We start from the raw sequence: 26486 nt of genomic DNA, 5'->3' as shown, positions 1-26486 counted from the left end.
CCTCACCAAAAGTAACGTCTAATGGGAGTCAGCGCTAACTTTAGCATTACTAGCTCTGCTAACAGAGAGGGAGAATTTAAAAGAAGGATCCAGATTACAGACAGATAAAAGATCACATCCTGCACAGCTCGCGTCGGCTCCAGCAGAGACCTGGACCCAGAGTCGACCTGAACCATGAAATCCTCATCAGTGTCAGCTGGTCTGTCCGTCCCACAGCTGCTGACATCACTGATCAGATCATCAGCCCGACGCAGCCGATCAATCTGATCTGTGAAATGTGGTTGGAGGACTCACGTGGTTCTTTCGGGTCCAGGTGGGGTGACGTCCCGGTATAGAGGCTGCTCTTGCACTGAAAAAGGACTCGAGGTCCTCACTTGTCCCTGTTGCTGTGTCTCAGTGGTTGTAGTTCTCTGTGCTGTCTGCAGGGGTCGCTGTTAGCCTGCGAGTTCCTGCTGCTGAACGGAGCGAACGTCAACCACCGAGACCAGAGAGGACGAGGAGCTCTGCACGCTGCTGCCACCGCTGGACACACCGGGTAACTGCACACGCACACACAGACAGAGACAGACACACACACACTGACTCATTTAGATAAACTGGAATAATCACCGCTAATTTTCATTGGCTGTTGTAGACAGGTGTGTTTGCTGTTGAAGAGAGGAGCCAATCAGTACGCTGCAGATGAGAGAGGGCAGGACCCATTGGCCATCGCCGTGGAAACAGCCCACGCTGACATCGTCACACTGTGAGTCATCATGATGAGACGTCAGGTCTGTGTGTTCAGACAGGGGGTTAGCCTAGCTTAGCATAGAGACCGGAAGCAGAGGGAAACAGCTAGCCGGGTCACATGACCAACAGGGGGCAGCCGAGCTAATCTGTTAGCATGTTTACTGCCAGCTGAGCGTTTCTGACTCGTTAGCTGTTAGCTGTGACGTCTCTCCCCGACCTGGAGGGAAAAGCCTGCATCTCCCAGCAGAGACGAAGGTGCAGCAGTTTCCTCTTCGTCGTCTGACGTCTCTGAGACGTTGCTGGAGGAGCGACTCGTTAAAGAGTCTGTGATGAAGTTCTTTAGTGGATCTGTCGATGGCTGAAGCGGTGAAACGAAAGCTGCAGGTTTGATTTGACGCTGCTGGTCATGTTTCAGGCTGCGGATGGCGAGGATGAACGAGGAGATGAGGGACTCTGAAGGCGTCTTTGGAGCTGCAGGTCAGTGAACGTTCTCCTAAAGAATCACTCTGCCTGAAGGCAGACTGACAGCTGACTGCTGGTGTGTCCTCAGGAGACGACGAGACCTTTCAGGACATCTTCCGGGACTTCAGCGACATGGCGTCACATGACCCGGAGAGGCTCAGCAGACGGCAGTTCAGCCGCGGAGGAGATGAAGAGGAGGAGGTGCGAGGAGGAGGACGAGGAGGAGAAACAGCGAACGACTAACAGTGTTGAAAAGACCGAGACTGGAACCCCATGCTGGGTTTCCCCGGTACCAGTCCGGATGGTCTGTTTGACATTTCAGAGTCTACTGACAGAACACAGTGTAGTCTCGTCTTTCGAACAGCACAGGTGTGAGTACACCTGAGTCATGTTACCTTGAGGAGGAGCTGCAGCTAATGTTTGTTTCATTATCGTTTACCTGCGTTCGTCTGTTTGTTTGGTCTTTAAAATGTCAGAAAAAAGTGAAAAATAATCAGATTGTTAGAGGCTGCTAGTCTTCATGCTAAGCTAAGCTAAGCTAACCACGTACAGAAGTGAATACGCGTACTTCCTAAAAGGTGAAGTAGTCCTTTGATCAAATATTACTTTCGTCACTAGATAACAGTAAAAACCTTGTTAGTCATTCAACTGGTTACAGAACAGGAAATGAACAGTTACTGTCGGAGCAACGTTACCTGTAAACAGGTGTGATGATGTCATGAAGCGAGGAGGTCACCTGTCACAGAAGCAGCTGCAGGTCTGAGGTCGCTTCCTGTCACCTGCGTTTACTGACAGGTGTGTTTGTCCAGGAAGTCAGTGGGCGCTGAACCGTTCAGAGCGAAAGAATCGAACAGAAGGATTTCACCGAAATCCGCTCAGACACTGTTTGACGGACGTTTCCGCAGCAGAAGAAGAAAGCAGGAAGTGAAACCCCGATTTTAAAAGAAAAATAAAACTATGTGATAACTCACTGATGCTTTTTGACATAACTGAAAACAAAGACGATATATTTCTGGTCAGTAATTATCTGTACTGTAGTTTGTCAGTGGCGGAGTCCGCCATTCATCCAGATTCAGGTCGTTACCGTTGGTGATTTGATTGGAACAGTTAGACAAAAAAAAAGGTGTCTACATTACTCATACATTACCCACAATGCAATGGGACTGCTGACAGCTGGATGGGAGGTTGAGGTTCCCTTTAAAGTAGCTCTGATTGGACAGTGAGTCTGATGTCAATCAGACAGGTGGCGGACCCGCCACTGACAGGACAGACAGAATCAATAACATGTTTGACTTCATGAGGTCTTAAAGACGGTAGCTCCCAAACAGATTCAGACTCAGATCTCGACCTGGACCTGGACCTGGACCTGGACCTGATGACACATCAGGTCAAGTGTGAAGTTTCTGAACTTGTTTTCTTGTTTTGTTGTTTTCTCACAAAGGGACTTCTTGTGTTTCTCAAGGATTTTTAACACTTAATGCAGTTTTAGAGCCACACCCTGATTCAGATCCTGAACGAGGACTGATGTGGACCAGCGCACGGCCCTGAAGCAGCTGCTGAGGTCACGTCTGGTTTATTTATTGATGATATTGATCTTTAGAGCCTCAGTTCATTCCAGACTGTTACTGATGTGACTCAATAAAACCTCTCGTGTCCGTCAGCCTGCTGTCGTCTCCTGCTTTCACCTGTTGTGGTGGAATGTAACTGAGTATAAACTAGAAGTATTTGTATTTTGCTTGTACTTGTTTGGAGTGATGGAGGTTAAATTCCTCTGGCTAACGATGGTGAGGCTTTCACTGATTGGACGTCACTGTGATGTCACGCTGCGTGAGGTCACAGTGACCTTTGACCTCTGACCACCAAAATCTGATCAGTTCATCCTGGAGTCAAAGTGAACGTTTGGACGGACAGCCTGAAGACACGTCTGTCTCTGCCGCAGAGACATGAAGAGTGAAATATATTTAAAGTCAAAATGAGGAGAAACAGTTAATTTTTCACCCTGAAGAGAAAAATGTTGATGTTTGATTTCTTTTATTTCAGCCTGAGAACTCGAGTTATACAGAATCAGACTTTAAGCTTTTATCTATTTGTTGCTTTGTGATGGTGATTTTTTTCATGGTGATGCTAAAAGTGAATAATTCTATAAGAACATTTTAAAACCTGAAATAATAAATCTAAAATTCTTTGACACGTAAAACATTTATTAAGAAAACTGCAGTTTATGTACAAACAGTGACTGAAAACAAACTTAAAAACAAACTTAAGGTGCTTTAAATTTAATACTGACGTTTCTGAAAGCAGCTGTGTCGCTCAGGCTGACGTGAAAGTGAACTTTGTCCTCTGTGAGCCTCCGTACAAACTGGTCCTGGTTCAGATTCGGTTCAGTTTGTCCCGGGTCATCTGAACCAGCTGCTCCGAGTATTTCTCCAACAGAGACAACGTCGCAGCGCCCTCGTCTCCGCCCCGCAGCGCCGCCCGCAGCTCAGAGTTAACGACATCGAACGCCTCCTGCAGGACGGACAACATCTGAAGACGCGACTCCGAACGGTCCGCCGCCACGCCGAGCTGCAGGAAGCAAACAACCGTCACTGAAGGCGAAGAAGTCGCAAAATGGCGAGAAATGAAAGGAGAAGTTTGGTGTTTGAAGCGTCTTTAGGAATCGACTCTTCCCTCACAGCTGCTCTCCTCACGATGTGAATGAAACAACAGACAGGAAGTGAGACAGGAAGTTCACCTGTTGGTAAAGGTGCGCGGCTCGTCTCGCTGTCCGTCTCAGCTCGTCGCACACCTGCTGACACTGCAGCAGACTGACCGACTCTTCATCGCCCGAACCTGCAACAACAAACATCCTGATGAGGCATCTCTTACAGGTCTGACCTGAAGGGGGCGCAACAGCACCAGGAGGAACGTGAGGACGTGACAGGAAGTTACCTGTCAGAGGGGGGCGGAGTGTTTCTGACAGAGAGGAGGAGGAGGAGGAGGTGGGCAGCTCAGAGGAGGAAGACTTGTCTCCCACAGACGAGTCTGAAAAAAAGATCAGAAACAGAAAACAGTCTGAACAATGAGAGAAAAACGTTTCAGGAAGAAAAGTTTTACTCTTCAGTTAAAACATTCAGAAAAAAAACATCCAAAGAAGAAACTAAACTGACAAAAGTTCAGCCTGCAGATTTCTCCTCTCTGACCTGGATCAGTCTGGATTCTGGTCTCGGACCCTCCTGGACCTTCCGCCAGCCTGGAGTCGGAGCAGCTGATGATGTCACATGATGTGGGCGTGTCTGCAGAGGGGGCGGGAGTTTGGATGAGGGTTTGGCTTTGATTGGTCGGCGTCTCCTCCACGCTGCTGACGCTCCACCTCCCGACTTCGCCTGGTGACATCACCTCAGTGGGCGTGGCCGACACCTGCGGGCTGGAAGACGGTGACAGGCGTCAGGACACGCTGAGAAGATGTTAAAACATCTTGGCCTGATTCTGGAAAAACTCAACCAGGTGTTACCTGGTCCGGTCCTGATGGGGGTCCAGACCAGACGACGGCATGGGGGCAGGAGGCTGGAGGTCTGAGGAGGAGGAGGACAGGTTCTCCTCCTCCTGGGAGGAGGTGGGCGGGTCCTGGCTCACTTTTGCTCTGGAGCTGGCCGTGGTGCCCAGGTATCCGAGCCGAGGCGCCCCCTGCTGGACTGGAGACGCTACGCTGCTGCTGCTGCTGGGGGCCGCTGCGGCGACGTCTGATTGGTTAGAAAAAAGCAGGTGATCAGGCAGTGAACAGTGAGGACGGATGGACAGTACAGACACACATCTGATGACAGATCCCGATCAGGGTCTATGGAGAACAGGAGATCCGGCTCCGTGAGCTGACACCGTTTGCGACAAAGTGCTGGTGTCTGTTAGACCTGAACGTGGAGTGAAAACCCTCATGTGATCTGAAGCACTGGTCCTGCACTGGTCCTGGTTCAGGTCCAATCTGGAGTCAGACATCTGGAACAGGAAGTTATCCCAGGACGTCCAGGACCAGTGAGGACCCTGAAGGAGACCCTAACCCACAGCCACCGTCAGGGTGAAGTGACAGAAGACAGGTTGACCTCCAGTCCACCAGTTTACACCAGAGAGAACCCACCGACCCACACGCACACACACCTCGCAGCGTTTGTCTGCACTGGACGACCACCACAGTGTGTCGTCTGCGTGTCGGGCGGCGAAGGGGCTGATGGGAAATCATACAGGAAGCTCTACGACGAAGGACTGAGGGGCTGCATCTCACTGTGATCACACACACACGCACACACGCACACAGTACAGAGACTGAACACACACACACACCTCATGGCAGCGTTTTTAAGTCGACACTTTGTGATCAGGGTTGTAGGGGGAGTGGAGGCTTTTATTTTGAAAATCCAGCAATAGGAATTAAGCTGAGAAGCAGACTGAAAGCTAAACTTTTTACTAGATTATTAAACTGATGGATGAAGAGGAAGTTAAAGAAAACGTTTATTGTACAGTTTTAATAAAGTTTCCATTTGAACAGACAATCGTTTACTGATCAGTAACCAATAAGAAACAGGTGTCTGCTGCAGTCTGTCTGCATAACTCTGGAAAATAAACCTTTTCATGAAAATATGGACTGACCCTGAGCTTCACTGATTGGCAGAGTGAAAGAAGTTATTGATTTTGGATCAGTGTTGTAGGATTCATGATGATCAGTTACAGGTTACAGGTGTAGTTTGTCTCCACCTTCCACCCGCAGACTCACCTCCACCGTTAGTGTTTTCTGTGTGAGTGGACTGCGATGAGGCGACCTCGCCGCTCGACTGCGAGTCCACCTGAAAACAAACGTTCAGTCAGCGTTCAGACCTCACAGCTGATGAGATCATCATACTGCTCTGCTGTGTTCAAGGTGTGTTTCAGGTGTGTTCAAGGTGTGTTCCAGGTGCACCTGTACCGATGTGTTGCTGACGCTGCTCTCCTCTGAGATCCTGGTTGGGATGGAGACGGGAGGCGGAGCTCGGCTCGGCCACGTCCTAAAAACAAGGCAGGAACAGGAAGTTATCACATGGTGATTGATCTGTGGCGATCAGCACTGACGGCCACATATTGATCCTCTATGACTGTAATTATCTGAGTGGGGAAAAAGGTATTTCACTGTGAGCGCTGTGGCCCCAGTCCCTTAGGATTGTGGGTAGACTGACTTGATTCTGTCCTGGAATCTGGACAGGAAGCGGGTGGAGATGCTGAGTCGAGGGTTCAGGAAGTGTTTTTCCTCTGGAGGCCGTAGAGTCCTCAGGTCCGTGTCAAACTTCTCTGAAAGGTCAAAGGTCACAAACACACATGAAAAGAGAGTTTACACATCACTAATGACACTGAAGGGTGTGTGAGGGGGGTGTGAAGGGTGTGTGTGAAGGGTGTGTGTGAGGGGTGTGTGAGGGGGGTGTGAGGGGTGTGTGAGGGGTGTGTGAGGGGGGTGTGAAGGGTGTGTGAGGGGTGTGTGAGGGGGGTGTGAGGGGTGTGTGAGGGGGGTGTGAGGGGTGTGTGAGGGGGGTGTGAAGGGTGTGTGAGGGGTGTGTGAGGGGGGTGTGAAGGGTGTGTGAGGGGTGTGTGAGGGGTGTGTGTGAGGGGTGTGTGAGGGGGGTGTGAAGGGTGTGTGTGAGGGGTGTGTGAAGGGTGTGTGAGGGGGGTGTGTGAGGGGGGTGTGAGGGGTGTGTGAGGGGGGTGTGAAGGGTGTGTGAGGGGTGTGTGAGGGGTGTGTGAAGGGTGTGTGAGGGGTGTGTGAGGGGGGTGTGAAGGGTGTGTGAGGGGTGTGTGAGGGGTGTGTGAAGGGTGTGTGAGGGGTGTGTGAGGGGTGTGTGAGGGGTGTGTGTGAAGGGTGTGTGTGAGGGGTGTGTGAGGGGGGTGTGAAGGGTGTGTGAGGGGTGTGTGTGAAGGGTGTGTGTGAAGGGTGTGTGAGGGGTGTGTGAGGGGGGCGTGAAGGGTGTGCGAGGGGTGTGTGAGGGGTGTGTGAGGGGTGTGTGAGGGGGGTGTGAAGGGTGTGTGAGGGGGGTGTGAGGGGTGTGTGAAGGGTGTGTGAAGGGGGTGTGAGGGGGGTGTGAAGGGTGTGTGAGGGGGGTGTGAAGGGTGTGTGAAGGGGGTGTGAGGGGTGTGTGAGGGGTGTGTGAGGGGGGTGTGAGGGGGGTGTGTGAAGGGTGTGTGTGAGGGGGGTGTGAGGGGTGTGTGAGGGGTGTGTGAAGGGTGTGTGAGGGGTGTGTGAGGGGTGTGTGTGAAGGGTGTGTGTGAGGGGTGTGTGTGAGGGGTGTGTGAGGGGGGTGTGAAGGGTGTGTGAGGGGTGTGTGTGAAGGGTGTGTGAGGGGTGTGTGAGGGGGGCGTGAAGGGTGTGTGAGGGGTGTGTGAGGGGGGCGTGAAGGGTGTGTGAGGGGGGTGTGAAGGGTGTGTGAGGGGTGTGTGAAGGGTGTGTGAGGGGTGTGTGAGGGGGGTGTGAGGGGTGTGTGAGGGGTGTGTGAGGGGGGTGTGAGGGGTGTGTGAGGGGTGTGTGAGGGGGGTGTGAGGGGTGTGTGAGGGGGGTGTGAGGGGTGTGTGAGGGGTGTGTGAGGGGGGCGTGAAGGGTGTGTGAGGGGTGTGTGAGGGGGGTGTGAGGGGTGTGTGAGGGGTGTGTGAGGGGTGTGTGAGGGGGGTGTGAGGGGTGTGTGAGGGGGGTGTGAGGGGGGTGTGAGGGGTGTGTGAGGGGTGTGTGAGGGGGGTGTGAAGGGGGTGTGAGGGGTGTGTGAAGGGTGTGTGAGGGGTGTGTGAAGGGTGTGTGAGGGGTGTGTGAGGGGGGCGTGAAGGGTGTGTGAGGGGGGTGTGAGGGGTGTGTGTGAAGTGTACCGTCGGTCAGGCTGGAGGCCAGAGTGTCAAAGTGGTTCTTCAGAGAGTTTCTGTCGTCGTCCTCCTCCAAACACAAACTGCCCACAGAGCTGCCCTGACTGAGGGAGTCTGTGTCTGAGGCACAAGAGAGGAGAAGAGAGGAGGTGAGAGGAGGTGAGAGGAGGTTACCACTATGACATATGACATTAATAATATGCAGAGTCACATGCTGCTCTCTGACCGGCGTCGTGCTGCTGCTCCAGACTTCCTGCTGAGCCTTCGGAGCAGGCAGAGTCCGGACTCAGCTCAGTGCTCCACAGTGGCTCCGCCCCCTGACCTCTGACCTCCAGCTGGGTCAGAGACTGCTGAGGGTCAGCGACGCCCTCAACATCGAACTCCCTGAACACAGAAATACCGATCATCAGACACGATGTGCCAGGACACGCCTGGACCTGAGCCTCACCTGGACCTGAGCCTCACCTGTCAGTGGTGGTGTTGGTGGTGTCGGGGTAGAGGATGTAGCTGCTCCTGTCCTCACCTGGACTCTGCAGCACAGGAGGTCACACACAGAGTCAGCTGTTGCATTATGGGAGAACACTTTGTAAATACTATCTACAATTTCTTAGAATTTTTTACAATTTCTTTCTTTTTATTTCTATTTAAAAATTCTCATTCTTTGTATATATTCCGATGTTTCTAATTTGCGTGCTCTTCTTATATTAATCTGCTCTACTGATGCTGCTGTAATCTGGAATTTCCCCTCGCAGGACAAATAAAGGAATATTGAGTTGAATTGAATTGAATTGAAATATCTGTTCGTCTGGACACTGGAGCTCACCTCCTTCTCCTCCTCTCCATCTTCCTCCTCCTCCACCTCCTCACCCAGCAGACTATCCAGACTCTGAGGGTGGAAGTCCTCCTCCTCCTCTTCCTCCTCCTCCATCTGACTCGGGGAGAAGCTGGCACAGATGATCAGAGGGTCCAGCTGCTCCGCCCACCGACTCCTTACCTGACGAGGCTCAGCGTCTGATTGGACAGCAGCGGAGGCGTCGCCCTGACCCTGCTGAACACACACACACACACACAGATACACACACGCTGACAGAAAACCAGTCAACAAATGATTGATTATGTGTGAGCTGATCAGTTACACGGTGAATGAACGGACCAGTTTTCTGAACCACATGGGCAGTTTTCCGTTGGTCTGAAGCGTCGGAGGATCTGAAACACAACAGAGACAAAGTGTCTTCAGCAGCCTGAGGACGGACATCAAAGATCAGCTTCGCACAGTTTCAGCTGCACGTGTCCACACAAAGACCTGGTCCCAGCACACAGGATGTGGGCGTAACGGGACCTCAGGGGCTTCCGTCCAGTCAAACCGCTGATGGTGCAGGTGTTGTGTTCAGGTGCTCGTCAGGAGAAACACACTCAAAGCTCTTTCCTTCCACTAGGATAGAAAGAAATGCCTCACTGAGCTCCTCCTCCTCCTCCTCCTCCTCCTCCTCCTCCTCCTCCTCACCTTGAGCTGAGTCCACTCTGTGTGGAGTTCTGAGGCGGGCCTCTTCCTCCTCCTCTTCCTCCATCAGAGGCAGCTGACAGGCGGGCACAGTGATGAAGGTCTCTCTCCTGAAGTAACAACACGATGGGATGAGTGTGGAGTTCACTTTGACCACAGAAACAAACCGAGCAGCAGGCTGAACACCTCCTCCTCCCTCCTCCCTCCTCCTCCTCCCTCCTCCCTCCTCCCTCCTGTTCAGCTTCTTCATCTCTCACCTGATGCTCTGCTGTTTGTGGCTGCTGGTTTCAGGTGCGGGGGGCGGTTTGAGGCCACGCTTCTTCCTCATGATGCTGGTCATCTGAGAGTCCAACCGCCACACAAACACACAACTGCATGCAGGCAAACACACATACACATACACACACACACACAATGGAAAACAGGAAATCACTGAACACGTTTAAACTGGTCTCAGTCTTCAGAAAGTGACACCTGAGTGAAGCTCACCTGTGCTGACATCAGTAAGTCTTACCTGTCTCCGGACACAGTGATGAGGTGTCTGCAGTCCTGACTGAACCTCATACAGGTGACGATCTCTGAGGAAACAAGCGCATCGTGTTTGAAACACACAAACTTCTCCGTCTGGACCAATCAAAGCCAGCAGACCAACGTCATCGGATTTACTGACCGGAGTGTCCGAACAGGGTGGAGACACACTCTCCTGACTCGTAGTCAAAGATGGTGATGTTTTTATCAGAGCAGCTGGTGGCGAAGAACGACCCCGACGGATCCACGTGAACCTGCAGACAACGCCAAGCATCAGCCAATCACATCCCAGCACAGTCAACACGTAGACAACGAGTAACAAATCAAACAAAGGAAAAGGTTAAAATGACCAAGCAGGAAGCCGAGCTGAGGCGACCCTGCTCAGGAGCAGAGGCAGAAACCCAGCGTCTGCGTTTTGGTGACCTCGCTGATTTAATACCTTCACCCTCGTCATCGTCAGGCCGCGGTGACATCGATGTCCCCGCCGTCCTTACCTTCAGCAGAGCTCCTTCATCGCTGGACGAGCCTTTCAAACACTTCTTCAGCTTCCCAGTGTCCACGTTGTAAACCCTGAAAAACATCAGCTTCAGTCCTCAGTGTTCAGCTGATCATCATCATCATCATCATCATCATCATCACGCCATCTTTTTTTGTTTGTTTCTAACCTGACGTTTCGGTCCTGACAGGCGATGGCGACGTGCGTCCTGGATGAGTCCAGGTCCATGTCGTACAGCGTCGTCTTCTCCACCACGTGGTGACTCCTGGAGAACGACAGACCCTCCACCGTCTGGACGGCGGCGGACACGACGGACGCCACGGTTCACCCACAGAGGACAACAGGGAGCGTTATGAGCAGCTGGAACCCGAGTTAAGCTCAAACCGTCTCAGTGAGCGTGTGCAGACTCACCTGCTCAGCGGTCTGGAAGTAGATGCTTTTGTCTGCTCCACAGCTCACCATTCGAACCTCCGGACTCTCACCTGAAACACAGGTAACACAGGTAACCTGCAGGGGACGGTGAGATCACATTCATCCTGCACCGTGACAGAAACCCCGCAGGTATCGACAGGTGGAGCCGGACCTCACCTGTGAACTTGACAGCAGTGATGGAGGCGGAGTGGTCGTTCAGGGTCTGTTCCAGACTGTAGTCCTTGTCCAGGCTGAAGATGTGGATCAGTCGATCCCTGCTGGCCGACGCCAACAGCCTCACACCTGAAACAACGAGTCATCCTCAGGTGTGACCCGGCACCGCATCATGAACCTGTCAGTCCATTACAAACAACCGAGCTCATTCAGAGCAGCTGAAGGCAAGATGGCCGCCCTGCTGACGACCTTTGACCTGAGGGCTTACCTGTGGATGCGGGGGAGAAAGACAGACACAACACCTCCGAGTCATGAGCCTCGATCTTCACCAGCTCGTCCAGAAACTCCAGACCAAAGATACTGAACACACACACACACACACACACACACACACACACACACACACACACACACACACACGCACACACAGGTCATTTAGTCTTTGTGAGGACCAGGTTGTCCTCCTCAGGGTCCGGCTCTGGCGGTCCGGCTCAGTCACGGCGTGAAAACGTGCGTCTCTGCGTGTCTTACCGCAGGTTTCCACAGCGGTCTCCAGCTGCCAGGTGTTGTCCATCAGGACTGACAGCCAGCACTCTGATCCCAGCCTTCCCATCAGCCCCTGCTGACTCCCCCCTCTCCCCCTCGGCCTGCAGGTGCTGCGTGTTCTCCCCCACATACAAAATCCTCAGCAGGTCCTGAAAGACAGACAGGAAGTGATTTGGTGGTGAACTGATTCACCATTCAAACACTAGTATAGTTGTACAACAGTTGTGTACTTGTACACGTGCGCTGTCGCTCTTACGTTGCTGTAGAGGTTTCTGTGTCTGGTGGGGGGGTCGGTGTGCCACAGTCTAATGGTGTTATCAGACGAACAGGTGAGGAAGGAGGACGGAGGCAGACAGGCCTGGGACGCATCAGGCAGCTCCGGATACACCTGAGGAGACAAACGATTGGTCCATTCACAGCCTCACTGGACCAAGTCTGACTTTAGGCTCCATGAGGAGGCGTTCACTGACCTCGACGCTCCACACAGAGCCGCTGTGGTACAGAGCAGAGTACAGCTTCCCCACGTTCCTCATGTCTTTCACGTCCCATACATACACGCTGTGGTCGTTGTACACGCAGGTCAGGTGTTTGGCAGCGGGGTCAAAGGTCAGAGCCAGCGTGTCGGGGTACTGAGCACCTGGACTGGCAGGTAACAGGCTGCTATGAAAGCAGACACACAGTCAGTAATCGCAGTATTTGCCAGGTGTTTTCTCAGTATGTGTGCAGTTTGTTTGCAGTATCTGTACCCGTGCTGCGCGCTCTGGGTGAGGTCGACGCCCAGCCGGTGCGGTCGGTGCAGAGTGCTGACGTACTGCAGGTTGGATGGACTGAAGACTCTGATCACGCCGTCAGCACAGCCACAGAAGATGAAGTCTGCGCTGACCACCAGGCAGCTCGCCGCCGACGTCTGTCAACAACATTTCATTTGTCCGCTTTAGATGGACGATAACAAAGACGTCCTACTGTGAGGCGAAGGCGGCCTGAGAGCTGAGGCACGTGGTGCGTTCACAGTCCTCCGTGTTTTAACACACCTGGTGTTTTTAACAAAGTTTTAACCGTATGTGATGTTTAGAACATGCTTTTGTCTCCCCCTTCTGGCAGTGACAGTAATGACATGAACACTTGACAAAGCTCCTGCCCGCTGCAGTTTTCTCGTCATACAGGTGTGTCCTTTAACGCACAGACCAATCATTATCATCCAGGTGTGTTTGTCACTGAGCAGGCGTATCGCTCACCTTGAGGTTGACCCAGGCCTCCAGCTGTCGGCTGCTGTTGAACAGACACAGCAGGCTGGAGCTGGTGATGCAGTAGGTGTTGTCCGCCATGAGGCCACGCCCACACGCCACCCCGCTGAACATACTGTTCTTGTGATCGCCTAGCAGCCCTGAGCGACCAATCAGAGGCACGGTGCTGTTCACCTGGACGCAGGGAGAAAAAAATGTAAGACAATCCTGTTACTCCAGCAAACTGCGAAATGAGCCGCGATTGGCCGATTCAAGGTCAGGACGGTACCCGTCGTTCTTTGGAGGCGTCCAGGTACCAGAACTTGACGTGTCTGTTTCCTGCGGTGACGAAGTAGCTGTTGTCCTGCGAGAAGGAGACGGCGAACACTCTGCTGGACACTTTGTTGGAGGCGATGATCGAACCTTTCTGCTCACAGACGGGAAGGATGAAACATTTCAGGTATCACTGCACTGATTCTGTATGAATACGTATCTATTAAATATGTGAGACACTGGAGTGTGTGTGTGTGTGTGTGTGTGTGTGTGTGTGTCCCCTCACCCTCCAGTCCCACACACTGACGGTCATGTCGTGTTGGAATCCCACAGAAACGATGTAGCAGCTGTTGGTGGAGAACGCCACACAGGAAACTCCATATTTATGAGACTGAACCTCGGCCACCTGAGCTCCGCCCACCTCCCACACCCGCACGCAGGGCATGTGACCGCTCTGAAACACACACACAGATTCAAACAGAGCACACACACACCTCACCTGTCCCCCCTCGTGTCCACAGAGACAGCAGACTCAGGTGTGTCACTCGGCTCTTACCTCACCAGTGACCAGGTGTTTTCCATCGTGAGAGAAGGCCAGAGCACTGAAGGGTTTCCTGAAACCCAAACACACACAGCACAGTCAGACGCCATCACAGCACCAGTCTGCGTCCCAGTGACACCAGTGTACCACAACACATGGTTTCATTGGTCTGCAGCTTGTGGACGTTCAGTCGTCACCTGTTTCTCATCCAGGGTCATTAAAGGTCAAAGTACTGAGTGAGTTTCAGGTGTAAAATATCCGTCCTGCTCATCACATGCTTAGCGGGCAGGTGAGCGGATCTACCTGGACGTGTTGATGATGTGACTCTGCTTGTTCTTCTTCGGGTGAAGCAGCACGATGACGCAGCTGAAACACAAACACAGTCAGGATTCAACCTGAAGATGAATGTTTATACTGAGCCTGACACAGAAGAGCATGCTGGGAAAATAGATCAGTGTCAGCGTCAAGGTAAATGTCTGATCTCTTTCTTCTTCTGTGATTTAAAGATGAGCTCTCTGATTCGGTCATCACACCCAGCAGCTCGTCCAAACACCAAACTGCCGCTCTGGGTTTTGGGGGCGTTGCCCTTTCATGCAGGTGAGTCAGAGGAGGCGGGGCTTACCCTGCAGGATAGGCAATGAGCCCAGAGTTGGGGTCAGAGGTCAAACCGCTGCCACTGGCTGTGCTGATGCCCAAAACTTTCTCCAGACTCACCTGAAACAAACACACACAAACCAAACTGCATTCAAAAATCTCACGATTTTAAAAACTGTGTCACTGAGCAGAACTGAGAGGACAAAGCGGACGTCTCAGCTCGTTCAGCTGGGTTTTATTTAAATAGCATCACACTTAAGAAACATTCACAGAGATTCTGTTGTTGTAAGAGAGAAGAGCTTCATTCAAACAATGTGTTCATTCAGAGACGTTTCAGAAGCAGAGGCACTTTTTCATATCACATCATGTGACTGTGAGGATTTCTGCTGTATTACAGCTGCAAAAATCTCCACTGTCATCATTCAGCTGCTTAACCCTCCAACAGGTACCTCAGGTCTTTAGAGACCCACGGTCATATTACAATGTCCACACTAAACTCCCTTTCCCATTGGCCGTGCAGAGCCAAACCAACCATCGACTCAGGACAAGAGCCCCGTCAGCTAAAGACACACCTTCAGGCAGGTAGACGTAAATCCCTGCAGAGTTAAGGGGTAGAGAAAGTAACAGTCCACGGTGCATCGCCTACAGATGGCGTCCTCTGTGTGCTGTCCTGTGGTCAGCCTGTGTTCATGGCTGAAGGTTTGGATTCAGAAAACTTCTCCAACATCAACAAATGACATTTGAAAGCCGGCTTCCAACCAGCAGCACCACCTTAAAGCGCTGCGTCAACGCTGTGCTGTCAGGAGTTAAACAGATGACTGAAGCACATTTTTCCACATGGTCACATTGTTTAGCTGATATAAGGTCACGTGATGCTGCGAAGATGTGATTCACGAGGGTTTTACACAACACTAACTGCGCTTTAACTGGCTGAATCACAAACAGGCAGAAATCAGTTCAGCAAGAAAATCACACTGAAAAAATATTCTGAATCTTACATGAAACAACAGACTCAGCAGCCTCTCATCATCAACTGAGAGTCAGGCCCCTGATGTGAGGGGTCCTCACGTCAGGCCCCTGATGTGAGGGGTCCTCACGTCAGGCCCCTGATGTGAGGGGTCCTCACACAGCGAACACATTAACACGTTTTTAAACATGATGTCAGGTAGAATCAAAGCCTTTACTGCTGACGGGGCTGTAGGTGGGGTCAGTGAACAGGTGTGCCGTCTTATTCTCGTTATTATTTTATGTCTGTCAGTCTTTTCTTGTAAAAACGTTGACATCTGATCGGAGATCAGCTGTCGGCAGAGTCTGCTGCGCGCTCACAGACGCACACGGGTCTCAGGTGTCCGTTAACACCGGTGGCCTGCTGCTGCTTGTTGTCTAAACATTAGCTTGTTGCTGTGAAAAGTTAGCTACGCGACCAAAACGTCGCAGTGATTTGGCTACTTGTCGTTCATTCAGAGCTCCAAACATTCACAAATGTCGAGTTTTAGTCTATCCTGTGTGTCTTCTTCTGTTAGCAGTTCGGTTACAGTTGGTCTGTAAACTTGTTGAAAACTTTGAGCTCTTCCCTGAAACTCCAGCTGGGCTAACAGTTAGCACCCTTAGCATCGGATCAGAGCGTAACGTTACCCGGCCGCTGACGGTCTTCTTGTGCTGGCTCGATCGGCTCTTCCTCCCGGCTGGTTGCCTCCTCTTTGCGATGTTCGCCGAACCGCAGTCCGCTCCCTCTGCCATGATAACCGGCTCACTTTAACGTCGATACAGTCAGCTGCTACACTGTCTAAACACCGCAGTGTTCGTCCATAAAAGCCCGCTGATATGAACCAAGAGCGGGTCCGTTTCTCAAAACTCTTCACTGATGATGGCAGAGGATTAGCTTAGCTTCATGCTAACTGCCACTAAACGAAATGTGATACTTTTGTCTGCGGCGGGAGTCTGATTCAAACTAAACCCCGCCCATCAACACAGCAACCATCCAATGGACAGCGGTGGTAACTCCCTCCGCCTCCCAGGCAACCAATGGACAACCGAAGTCCCGGCCGTTGCCCGCTAACTGACCAATCAATGTCCATATGACGTCGGAGACTCCCAGGTGCTCACAATCAGCTTCATGAAACAAGTGAGCAGAAGGACTGAGCGGTTTACTGAGAGAGGCGCGAGCTGTAACTCTAAAATCTCTGTTTTAACCTGTGCGGTCTTTCCTGAGGACAGGCCAGGAGTTCTGACACCTGCCTGAGCTCACCTCAGACAGCTGCGGCGGGCCTGACGAAGTGTTGCCAGATTGGTTTGACGTTTTCAAACCCATAATTACTCCAGACCCGCCCAAACTGATAAGAGACGGCCATGTTATCTGTTATAACTTTAAGTGTACCGCTCACACCTGGAGAGACCTTTTTACCAGGCACAGCCTCTGGTTCTGCAGGAGAAGTCAGCGACACAAAGCAGACCTCCTCCTGCTTTGGAACATTTAAAGGACCTGTGGGGGGTTTAGTGACATCTAGTGGTGAGATTAAAGATCGCAACCAACTGATTCAAATTAATGTAAAAACCATGAACGCTGCCCATTATTTAGTCCGCAGACAACCTCCTGTTAGCCTCCTGGTGACTGAGACCTGGACCCGACTGAACTGGTCTGGCACTGCAGAATCCTACCTGAGGCTGTGTTTGTGTTATTTCTTCTTCTGTTATTTCCACTGCTGTCAGTGGAGGGAAGCTGGTTTAACGTGGGACTAATAAAGGATCATACCAACACGTTAATGTGTGTTAATGTTAGAAAAGAGTGAAAACAATTAAAAAACAATCAGTGACAAACGAGCGCTGAGGCCTGAGGAACATGTCAGAGTAATGAAAGTAAAGACTGAACAGACAGCTGGAAGAAAATCAGTTTTATTACAAAATTATTCATCAAAGTTCACTCAGAAAACTAAAGTTTCTTCTTTTTCTGTTTAATCCTTAAATATTTCATTTTAACAGATTCCAGCAAAGTTTTAAGAACATCTCAAAGCATCTGAGCTGTGATTAAAGTGAGGAGTTAAGACCGAACCCAACATTCAGTGTAAGCGTTTCTCAACGAAACTAAAGCAGCGGTTCCCAACCTGGGGGTGGGGACCCTCCAGTGGGTCACAAGTTAAATCTGACGAGTCAAAATGAAAAAGTAATCCTGCTACACAAATTAATTTTTTTTTCTGGACTTCACTCTTATTTTGTTTACTGTTGGATCGTTTCACATTTTTTAATCCGTAAACAATTGCTGAAATGAGACGATCGCTCTTTGATGGAACTGATCACATCCTGTGAGGAGGTGCATCAAGCAGACAGCTTTATAGGTTGGGAACCACTCGGTTGTTTGCAGGCGAGGTCACGTCACTCTTTTGTTGTGGCGCGAGCTGCAGATGGAGGGCAGGAAGTGATTTTGTGCATAGAAAGCACGCTAACACTCTAAATGCGATGTTTCGCATCATTTACGGTTGCTCAGATCGATCGATTCTGGAGTAGAACTGAATGAGCAGCTAGTTGTTCTATCAGCTGCCTCGATAACAGCAAATCTTTCAGTTCATCTGAAAAATCACTCGTCTTCATAACGTAAGAGTCACATCCAACATATGTCCTGATTTTCTGTTTATACTTTTCTCTCATAATTTCATCTAAACCAGCTCAGTGAGCAGTTTTCACTTCCTGCCCTCAATCTGAATTCAATGTCACATGACTACAAACAACCTCTTGACTAAAGAAGAAAAACACGGCTGCATGCTAGCATGTTAGCTAACAATGCTAACATATAGCTGAAGGAGAGAACAGGATCACACGTTTCTGTCTAAAGGAAGTTGATCATATAAAGCTCTCACAGTGCTGTGATTGTGACCTCATCGTCTTATATTGTAGCAGAGAACAGCTTAAAGCACCACAGCTCATCATGACGCTGCTACAAATTACAGGCGAAATGTGTGATCCCAAAGTGAGAACGCCTGTGCGTACTAACCATCATTTCACACAAAAAAATATCAACAAAAATCAACCTCAATGATCTCACATGAAGAACAAAAACTCAAAAACAAACAGGACAAAATGTCTCTTCTGCGCCGTCTCTCCACAACAAATTCTTCCTCTTCTTCTACGACCCAAACAAATCAACTAAAGAAGTTCTAAATGTTTCAGCATCCACAGATTAGTGCAATCAGTGTTATAACAAGACACAACTTCAAACCAAAGAGTTCAACCGCTGAGGTTTCTGTTCAACAACACAGACAGTCTGCTGGTCCGAGTCCATACATCATGTTGTTCTGTCTTTAATCAGGGAAGCGTCTCGGGGCCTCTGCTGCTTCCATTACAGCTGATGTAGAATTAAAGGAGCATTTCAATATTCAGGAAGTCCTCTTGTTCTCTGTGCAGGACAGTGAAAGGTCCAAACCAGGAATCAAGTTTCAGGAATTTAACTGTTCCATCACATTTTCTGCAACTTTACAAGTGCTCGTAAACTCGATATCACTGCAAAAACTGATTAATTCAGAACTTTCCCTGTTTTCCTTGTATTTACAGTCAGATTATACTGATTTTACAAAATGAATGGCTAAATGCTGCCTCAAAGCTTCTTCACGCTGGCAGGAATCCTTCATTTTTTATGTACTTTATTGCCCTAAAATTTGCACCAAGTTTCAAATTTCAATATGTTGAATCTAAAAACACAGAAATCAAAAAAGAGATGTTTTAACTACACAACGTAAAACCCCCCAAAGTCCCGAAAGCACTCGTTCTCTTTCCCAGAGGAAAAAGTGAGGAGATGACGTCACAGGAAGTTACAGCCCCAGGTCCACAGTCGGCTTATCTTAGCACAAAGACTGGGCACAGCGGGGGAACTGCTCGCCAAGCGTCGCACACAGTAAAGACAGGTGTGTAGTGAGGGGGTCTGTTTGGTCAGACACTGCATGTGACGGTGGGTGTTTCCTGTGTCTGCTGCCCCCTGCTGGCCCCTCTTCATCTGCTGTTTGGGGGCAATGAGCACCAGAACAGCTGACTAACCATCAGGTGTGTCATTTTTGATCTGTAAACTGGATTAAATCTGTAAATCCTGTACATGTGCTGCTACTTCGGCATATTTAAGCCCATTTTTTCCTCAACTCTGCAATTTGATACAATTGGAGCTGAAAAGATTGATTAACGGATCGACAGAAATCAATGCAGCTGTTTTTCTAATCTATGAACCGCTGCGGCTTCAGTTTGGTCCCGACTGCAGTCATGAACTGAATACTTGTGGTTCTGAACCAAAGCCTGCCTCAGCCTGAGTACTGATGACAGAACACACATCTAAACTCAAAGGGGTTAATTATTCATTGGTTTTGAGACATTTCAGCCTCCACATGTGCTGAACTGTTGATCTGACCTGATCTGATGGACTAACAGACTCGAGGTTACGCTGCCAGCGTCGACTCTGTCATCTGTACTGAATCACAGAGTTCTAACCAGGAAACGCCAGGCGGCTAAATGAAAGCGCTTCACGTCATCAGCAGACATTCTTCAAGGCGTGCCGGCGTGTTAAACATCGTCACTCTCCACCTTAGAACCAGCTCTTCACATAATCACATAACAGGTCAATATTGAGTTTCTCTGATGTTGGAGGCAGCCACTGGTTTCCTGTCTGATCCCAGTCCTCCAGGGGCCACATGAGGCTGCCTCCAAAAGGGAGTCACTTCCCATAGACCCCCATATTAAAATGCCCAACAGCAGAAATAAACACGTTTACAGTCTGGTACATAAAACTCTGAAGGTCTCAACTGTGCGGGGGTGAACGTCTGTACAACTCGTTCATCTGAATTTTAATAAGGCTTCAAGGTGTGCATAATTATGGGCGTGGCAACTTTGAGTGACAGCAGCCAGACTTCATTCGGCCCGCCTCACCTGTGGGCCACGTCATGGAGACTACGTCCATGTTTCACACAGTCTGTGATAGTAACCTGGTTGGATGGAGGTCAGAGGTTCAGCGGTTCTCCCCCACTGGAAACATCCCCTCTGATTGGCTGCTGGTCTGAAGCAGCTTTAATGACCAGTGGAGGTTTAATACACTGAATCAGTGTGTAAACAGTAAGAAAAGGCTGATATGTGAAACCGACACTCACCGCTTCTAGCTACAGTCCTGTGGTCAGACTGGAAACGAGGGACAGGCCGCGGTAAGAACACAGTAAGTTAAAGGCCATGCGGACCCTCCTCACCTGTCCAGGTAAAGTCACGTTTCTCTTTGGTAGATTTACTTCAGCGACCTGAAAGCTTTTCAGAAGCTTCAGGATTCCCTGCTGGACCCTGTTTTCACCGACCTGAGCGTTCAGGAGGCGGCGACGAGCTGGTGAAGGTCAAAGGTTAAAGTTCAAGATTAAGAGGTGTGATCCACCGTCACAGTCTGCACATTCAGAGTTCAGACAGCAGCTCTGATAAGGTCACTTCCTGCTCCTCCTGCGACCACGTCTCATTCATGCTAGAAAAATAGAATTAAGAAAATAAAAACATTTCCTGTGTGTAGAAGGTCCCTTCAGCAAGATCTGCTCGTGGTTTATTGCTTTGGAGGTGGTCGGTCCTGCGAGGAGGAAGAAGAAGAGGAAGAGGAAGAAGAAGAAGAAGTAGAAGAAGACGAAGACGAAGACGAAGACGAAGAAGAAGAAGAAGAGTCAGTGAAACGCATCGACACCAAATCTTAAATAAAGTTCTGTGTGTTTGTAGAGACGCTGACTTTAAGCCAAACTGGGACTGGAAGCAGGCTGGGTTTGGTTAAACTGGGATCAGACTGGTTTGGATGGTCATACTGGGTGGGGTTTACCTGGGCGCGCTCAGGACCGGAAGACGTGGACGGCTCGGACGACGTACTGCCGGCAGATGGGACACTCGCTCATCCTCTTGCCGCACTTGGTGCAGGTGATCATGTGACCACACTCCAGCAGGACGCAGTCGATGGGAGAGTCCATACAGATTTTACAGAGGTTCTCCTCCTGACCTCCAGGAGCGGCACCTCCACAGAACTCTGGAGGGACACGCAGGTTAGTCTTATTTCATCACCAATTCATCTGATAATCAGTCCATTAACCAAATATAATGTGAGAAAAAACAGGTCACAGGCCCTGTTTTATCCGACCAACAGACCAAAACCCCAAATACTTTGACAGAAGAGCAGCAGGTATTCACGTTAGAAGATGAGTTCTTTAAGACCGACTGCAGTTTGATGCAGCTGTGAAATATCGTGATTATTAAAACTAAACTGCCTGTCGTTTGTCGTCCTCTCTATATTTGTCTCATAGCGAAGGCGTGAGGAGGACGTGAAGGCGTGAGGAGGACGTGAAGGCGTGAGGACGTTCTGCTGACTCACCTGAGGCGTTCCCGTTGTTGGCAGCTGGAAGACAAACACAGAGACATGTCAGACAGCTGTGGCGGCTCCAGGCTGGGCCGTTCTGATCTAATCAAGAAGAATGATAAAGACGCCCCATCGGGCCTCTTCTTCTACCCTCCTGCTCTGGCTGGCCCTGAGCTGCGGTGAGGTGGTGGTGCGGACTCACCCTGAAGGTTCTGCTGGTCCCGGTACAGCCGGCTCACTCTCTCCATCAGCTCCCACTTCTCACAGCAGCCTTTGTAGTTGACAAAGTTTCTGGCGAGGATTTCCTTCAGCTGCCGGACGCTGAGCGCCTCGATGTCGTCCAGGCTGTTCAAGTCAGACAGAGACGCCCGGCGGCCCGACGCCGGGGCCTCCTCCGGGTCCCAGGTCTGAACCAGAGGGACAAAAGACACCAGGTCAGTCTCAGGAACCAAGACTCAAACACAAGACCGAGTCTCTGAAGGTGCTTCTGAGCGTGACTAACTCCATCTGACGGGATCGAGAGCTGAAACATGGAAAACTTTTCCAGGACCGCAGAGACAGACTGGAATATCAAGTCCAGGTTTTCCAGGACCCCCGTTCTGGCTTTACCTGGTCTTCATCCTGAACATCGGCCTCAGCAGGGGTCGTCTCTGTGGGCGGGGCTTCGGGCTGTGCAGCAGGGGGGTCAGGGGTCGGGGTCAGGGTCACGGTGGGGGGGTCAGGAGTCAAGGTGGAGAAGTGAGGGGTCAGGTCAGGGGGGTCAGCGGTCAGAGAGGGGGGGTCCGTGATCGGGGTCTCTGGAGTGGAGTCGCTGGATGGTGAAGACTGCTGACCGAGGACCAGCTCCACCAGCTCCTCCTAAGAACAGGGAACACTGGTTTAACCTCAGGGGTCAAAGGTCACGGGTTCAAAGCTCTGTGTCAGTGTGAGACAATAAACGACCTTCTCTCTGCACAGGTGGGTGGAGATCTCGTGCAGGTGCAGGTAGTCCCTGAGCTCCTTCACCTTCAGCTTCATGAGCTCGGCCCGCACCAGCAGGTTGCCGTAGAAACGCTGACAGGTGTGACAGAGGCGGGGGCGGGGCTCGCGCTGGACGGAGCAGCGGCTGCAGTAGCTCTTCTTACAGTCCACACACACATGCTGACAGACAGACAGGTAGACAGACAGGTAGACAGACAGGTAGACACAGACAGGTAGACAGACAGGTAGACAGACAGGTAGACAGACAGGTAGACAGGTAGAACTGCCATCAGTTTACTTTACTTGAACTTTTTTAACATATGAAACAGAATTTAAACATTTTGACACAAACACCTGAAAAACAGTGAACTGTGGTTCAAAGGGAAGCGCAGTGACCAAGTGTGTCCACCAGAGGGAGCGTTTATCATGATCTACAGATCAGGTTCATTACAGTCCAGGTTCAGATCACGGTCCAGACCCCACGTCTCCCTAAACCCTACAGACGGGTCAGGTCACCTTATGGGACAGTTTGTCTTTGGTACGTTGACCCCTGAGGGACAGACGGGACAAACGGAGGAATGTATGTATTTTTATTTATTCATTGTATTTTATTCATTTCTGTTCATTCGAGTTTAAACTGCCGATGTTTCCTGTTAGTCTGAGTGTCTGAAGTTCAGGCTGTGAGCTGAAGACACTGAGGGAGGGGACGGGGAGGCAGAGGAGGAGCGATGCAGCAGAAAAGCAGGAAGGACACACACGTGACCAATGAAAAGACAGAAGAACCTGCAGTCTTTCACGTCCTGCTCAGCTGTTTCACACACGTATATCACACACACACACACACACACACACACACACACACACACACACACACACACCTGGCTGAACGTCTGCTGACAGAACTCAGTGTGATGGAGCTGATAAAGACCAACAAGCTTCTGCACAGGCTGTCAAGTCACTGCGCTGACATCACCTGTTCACAGACGGATCCAGGTAGCAGATGGAGTCTGAACCCTGACCCTCAGCGGACCTCATGTTTCTACACAGGCAGATCATGACTGCAGCAGGTGAGCAGAGTTACCTTCTTGGCAGGTGTGTCGAAGCACCCCCCGCAGGCCTTACAGGTGTGTTCAGGTGGAGGCGGAGACGGCTGACTGCTGAAGGCCGAGTTAGTGTAGGACTGATGACGTTCCTCAGCTCCAGCAGACTGTTCAGCTTCAGCCGAGTCCATACACAACCAGTTACAGCAGGACGCAAACATACCTGAAAACACACGAGAATACTCAGAAACACTGACTGGAAGAAGTACTAAATACTTCATACACAACCAGTTACAGCAGGACGCAAACATACCTGAAAACACACAAGAATACTCAGAAACACTGACTGGAAGAAGTACTAATTCATCTCATTATCTGCTGCTCCAGATAACGAAACAGGAATTGAACCAAGTCAGAAGTCCAACAGCTGACTGCGGTCTGCTGCTATTGGCTGCTTCTGAAGAAGGTGATGTCATTTTGAGTGGGGGCGGGGTTTGTTTGCTTGTTAGCTGATTGGTGCCATCACTGTATTACTGCAATCAAATCCCTCTGAGATAATAATGATCATCTTGACCTTGATCCAAGAGTGGACCAGCGCACGCACACACACACACACACACACACACACACACACACACACACACACACACACACAGAGCCGTGGACTGGATTTGAACTTTTCAGGAGCTTTTCCATTGATTGTCACGATGTTTCCCGCTCATTTCATCCATGATGGCTGACATTCAGCGGTCGTCTCACAGCAGGTGTGTGATCGTCCTTCGTGGTCGAGATGAGCAGCAGAAGTTTTCCAAAGGATGAAGATAAATGAGACTGAAGTTCAGCTGATCGACATGCTGCCACTCCTGAGCTCTGCTCAACACTTTGTGTAATGAGGGGAAACGTTTGTTTTCTCGCGATAACTGGTTGATTAGACAGACATCTATGATGTCAATGACCTAATAAAACATGTTTTAACATTTGACCAACTGAGACACATACTATCACTTACACGGAGCCAGAGTAAGTATTTTTGTGTAAAATGTCAGCCGAACAGACTTTGGTCTCTTCGTGACTTGTAGAAAATCCTCAGTTGTGTTTTAGGGAGAGCAGCTGTTAAGCAGCGAGCCTCGCTTCGTTAAATTAATCAATATGTTAACGGAGGTTTTCCCCACGATAGTCAAGAGTAAGGTTCTGAAACTATCAGGACTTCATCCGAAAACATCTTCACAAATTTTACAAAGCAGAACTTTTACTTTAAAGTATTTTTACATCATGACATTGTTACCGCCACTTTACCAATAATCTTCATACTTTTTCCACCTCTTTAGATGGTACGTAGACGACCAGCGCCAAACTACATAGAAGAAAATGGCTTGTTTGTTTTCTTTGCTAGTATTCAGACCGTCATAAGGTAAATTATCTGATAAAATGAACTTGTACAGTGTACTAAGATCTTCAGATAAATTCGGCGTAATTCGCATGAAGCCAGACTCTTATTTAACAAATAAAATAACGCGGAGGCAGTGTTGTTTGTTACCATACGAGGCGCTAAAGGCTAAAGGCTAGGCTAACATCCAGGCTGTTAGTGAAGTGAGAGAAGTTTGAAGTTTAAAAACTTCGGAGTCAAAGAACACATAAACCACCAGAGAAGACATCAGCGCCGACGGTTAAACCAGGTCAACTTAACCACGTTTACAGTTACACCAACGAATAACCACCATGATTATCAGCATAATGAGCCGTCTTACCTGGTAATGACAGCGCTGCTACAGCTAGCAGTTAGCCGACAAACCAACGAGTCGCCGCCAGTTAACGAAAACTAACCAGCTGGTTAAAACCTCCAGCTGTTACTTCAAGAGCATGACGAGTCCGCAGCTGGTCCGGAAGTCAACCTGGAGACAGAAAGACAGTCCAAACTGAGTCAAAGTGAGGACCGAGGACAGGAACGACTCCACAGAACCAGGAAGAGATCCACTCCACACACACACGCACGCACGCGCACGCGCGCGCGCACACACACACACACACACACACACAAACCTCTTGACTTCTCTTTGAAATTTACAGAAAACTTTTTTCACAGCTGCACTGAAACACGCTACACTTTTGAGGTACTTCTTTGTACTTTGTACTCATGTTACTGTATACTTGTACTTCAGTACCTTTCTGAGGGAAATACTGTACTTTGATCATTTATCTGACAACTTTCGTTTATTAATACAAAATATAAGAAACTAATAATTCTGATGCATAATTCCAGGTTAAACTCAGCAGTAATAACAACAACAACAACAACAACAACAACAACAACAACAATAATAATAATACACCTTTCACTGAAGTGATTCTTGGTATATCATCAAAGACAAAGAGGACGAAAAAGACGAGCTCCTGTGATGGTCTGAAGACCAGGATCAACCAGACCAAAGACCTGGTGGTCGAGAACTGGAGGACCCAGAGGACCCAGAGGGGGGAGGGAGACACGCAGGTACCTTTGGACTAGTCTCCTGACAGGGACACCGTCCTCAGGCAGGGACGGGTCAGACTTTCTTCTGGACTGAAGTCCCTCAGTGGGTCATGAAGATCTTCCTGAAGCCGACGTCCTCCTTCCTGATTCACACACACACCTGAAATATCCCCAAACAAATACTGCTCCTGATCAGGAGACACAAGTCACACAGCGCTCACCTCCTCAGACTCCTCACTGACCCCTCAGACTCCTCAGTCTCCTCACAGACTCCTCATAGCTGTCATGCTGACTCAGCAGAAACGGCTAACACAGCCGCTCCCTGATTTTGTGATATTGAGGGAAATCAATCAATCAATAAATAA

At 49.9% G+C, this 26486-nt stretch overlaps 3 protein-coding genes across 9 annotated transcripts in view; 1 reads left to right on the top strand and 2 right to left on the bottom strand.

Annotated features, from left to right (window-relative positions):
- The window catches only part of LOC143323008 (arf-GAP with coiled-coil, ANK repeat and PH domain-containing protein 2), a 9559-nt gene extending 6708 nt beyond the window's left edge, over positions 1-2851 (top strand). Inside the window, exons 19-22 of the mRNA XM_076734534.1 lie at positions 426-535; positions 635-745; positions 1145-1206; positions 1280-2851. Of these exons, the coding sequence (XP_076590649.1) occupies positions 426-535; positions 635-745; positions 1145-1206; positions 1280-1434 (438 nt within the window). The 3' untranslated portion in view covers positions 1435-2851. The remainder of the gene's footprint in view (positions 1-425; positions 536-634; positions 746-1144; positions 1207-1279) is intronic.
- Positions 2852-3377: 526 nt separating this feature from the next.
- On the bottom strand, positions 3378-16238 carry wdr62 (WD repeat domain 62). Of its 6 annotated transcripts, none has more exons than XM_076734528.1 (33): positions 15954-16211; positions 14347-14438; positions 14028-14090; positions 13740-13797; positions 13470-13637; positions 13200-13337; positions 12923-13105; positions 12434-12594; positions 12158-12347; positions 11944-12075; positions 11673-11836; positions 11410-11501; positions 11145-11270; positions 10968-11038; positions 10726-10847; positions 10555-10630; positions 10203-10314; positions 10047-10110; positions 9790-9903; positions 9536-9642; positions 9185-9237; positions 8855-9079; positions 8497-8561; positions 8258-8415; positions 8038-8151; positions 6372-6483; positions 6119-6203; positions 5936-6005; positions 4685-4913; positions 4341-4597; positions 4123-4215; positions 3926-4023; positions 3389-3756 (listed from the first exon to the last, which is right to left on the bottom strand). In XM_076734528.1, the coding sequence occupies exons 1-33, from the start codon at positions 16056-16058 to the stop codon at positions 3562-3564; spliced, it is 4092 nt and encodes a 1363-aa protein (XP_076590643.1). In that variant the 5' UTR covers positions 16059-16211; the 3' UTR covers positions 3389-3561. The 6 variants fall into 6 exon arrangements, with proteins under 6 accessions (XP_076590642.1, XP_076590643.1, XP_076590648.1 ...); XM_076734533.1 differs by having other exon boundaries at positions 4374-4597; XM_076734529.1 differs by having other exon boundaries at positions 8855-9076.
- A 956-nt stretch (positions 16239-17194) lies between these two features.
- On the bottom strand, positions 17195-26007 carry rffl (ring finger and FYVE-like domain containing E3 ubiquitin protein ligase). 2 transcript variants are annotated; one of them, XM_076734536.1, is made up of 9 exons: positions 25985-26007; positions 25403-25546; positions 23696-23877; positions 22597-22794; positions 22264-22512; positions 21857-22061; positions 21670-21693; positions 21127-21327; positions 17195-20886 (listed from the first exon to the last, which is right to left on the bottom strand). In XM_076734536.1, the coding sequence occupies exons 3-8, from the start codon at positions 23873-23875 to the stop codon at positions 21137-21139; spliced, it is 1047 nt and encodes a 348-aa protein (XP_076590651.1). In that variant the 5' UTR covers positions 23876-23877; positions 25403-25546; positions 25985-26007; the 3' UTR covers positions 17195-20886; positions 21127-21136. The 2 variants fall into 2 exon arrangements, with proteins under 2 accessions (XP_076590651.1, XP_076590650.1); XM_076734535.1 differs by lacking the exon at positions 25985-26007 and having other exon boundaries at positions 25403-25617.
- Positions 26008-26486: the final 479 nt, after the last annotated feature.

Source organism: Chaetodon auriga, chromosome 7 (genome assembly GCF_051107435.1).
Source record: "Chaetodon auriga isolate fChaAug3 chromosome 7, fChaAug3.hap1, whole genome shotgun sequence".
NCBI classification, from domain to species: domain Eukaryota; kingdom Metazoa; phylum Chordata; class Actinopteri; order Chaetodontiformes; family Chaetodontidae; genus Chaetodon; species Chaetodon auriga.
This window is presented reverse-complemented; position numbering and strand designations above follow the sequence as displayed.

What these genes read in the sequence shown, in the direction of transcription:
- wdr62 (XM_076734527.1), bottom strand. Translation starts at nt 16,058, where the DNA reads ATGGCAGAGGGAGCGGACTGCGGTTCGGCGAACATCGCAAAGAGGAGG. An exon ending in ACAGAAACCTCTACAGCAAC is followed by an intron (nt 11,837 to 11,943) that starts GTAAGAGCGACA and finishes TCTGTCTTTCAG; the next exon opens with GACCTGCTGAGGATTTTGTA. An exon ending in GGAGCAGCAGCACGACGCCG is followed by an intron (nt 8,152 to 8,257) that starts GTCAGAGAGCAG and finishes CTTGTGCCTCAG; the next exon opens with ACACAGACTCCCTCAGTCAG.
- rffl (XM_076734536.1), bottom strand. Translation starts at nt 23,875, where the DNA reads ATGTTTGCGTCCTGCTGTAACTGGTTGTGTATGGACTCGGCTGAAGCT. An exon ending in TCGACACACCTGCCAAGAAG is followed by an intron (nt 22,795 to 23,695) that starts GTAACTCTGCTC and finishes TCTGTCTGTCAG; the next exon opens with CATGTGTGTGTGGACTGTAA. An exon ending in GGACCAGCAGAACCTTCAGG is followed by an intron (nt 21,694 to 21,856) that starts GTGAGTCCGCAC and finishes TTTGTCTTCCAG; the next exon opens with CTGCCAACAACGGGAACGCC.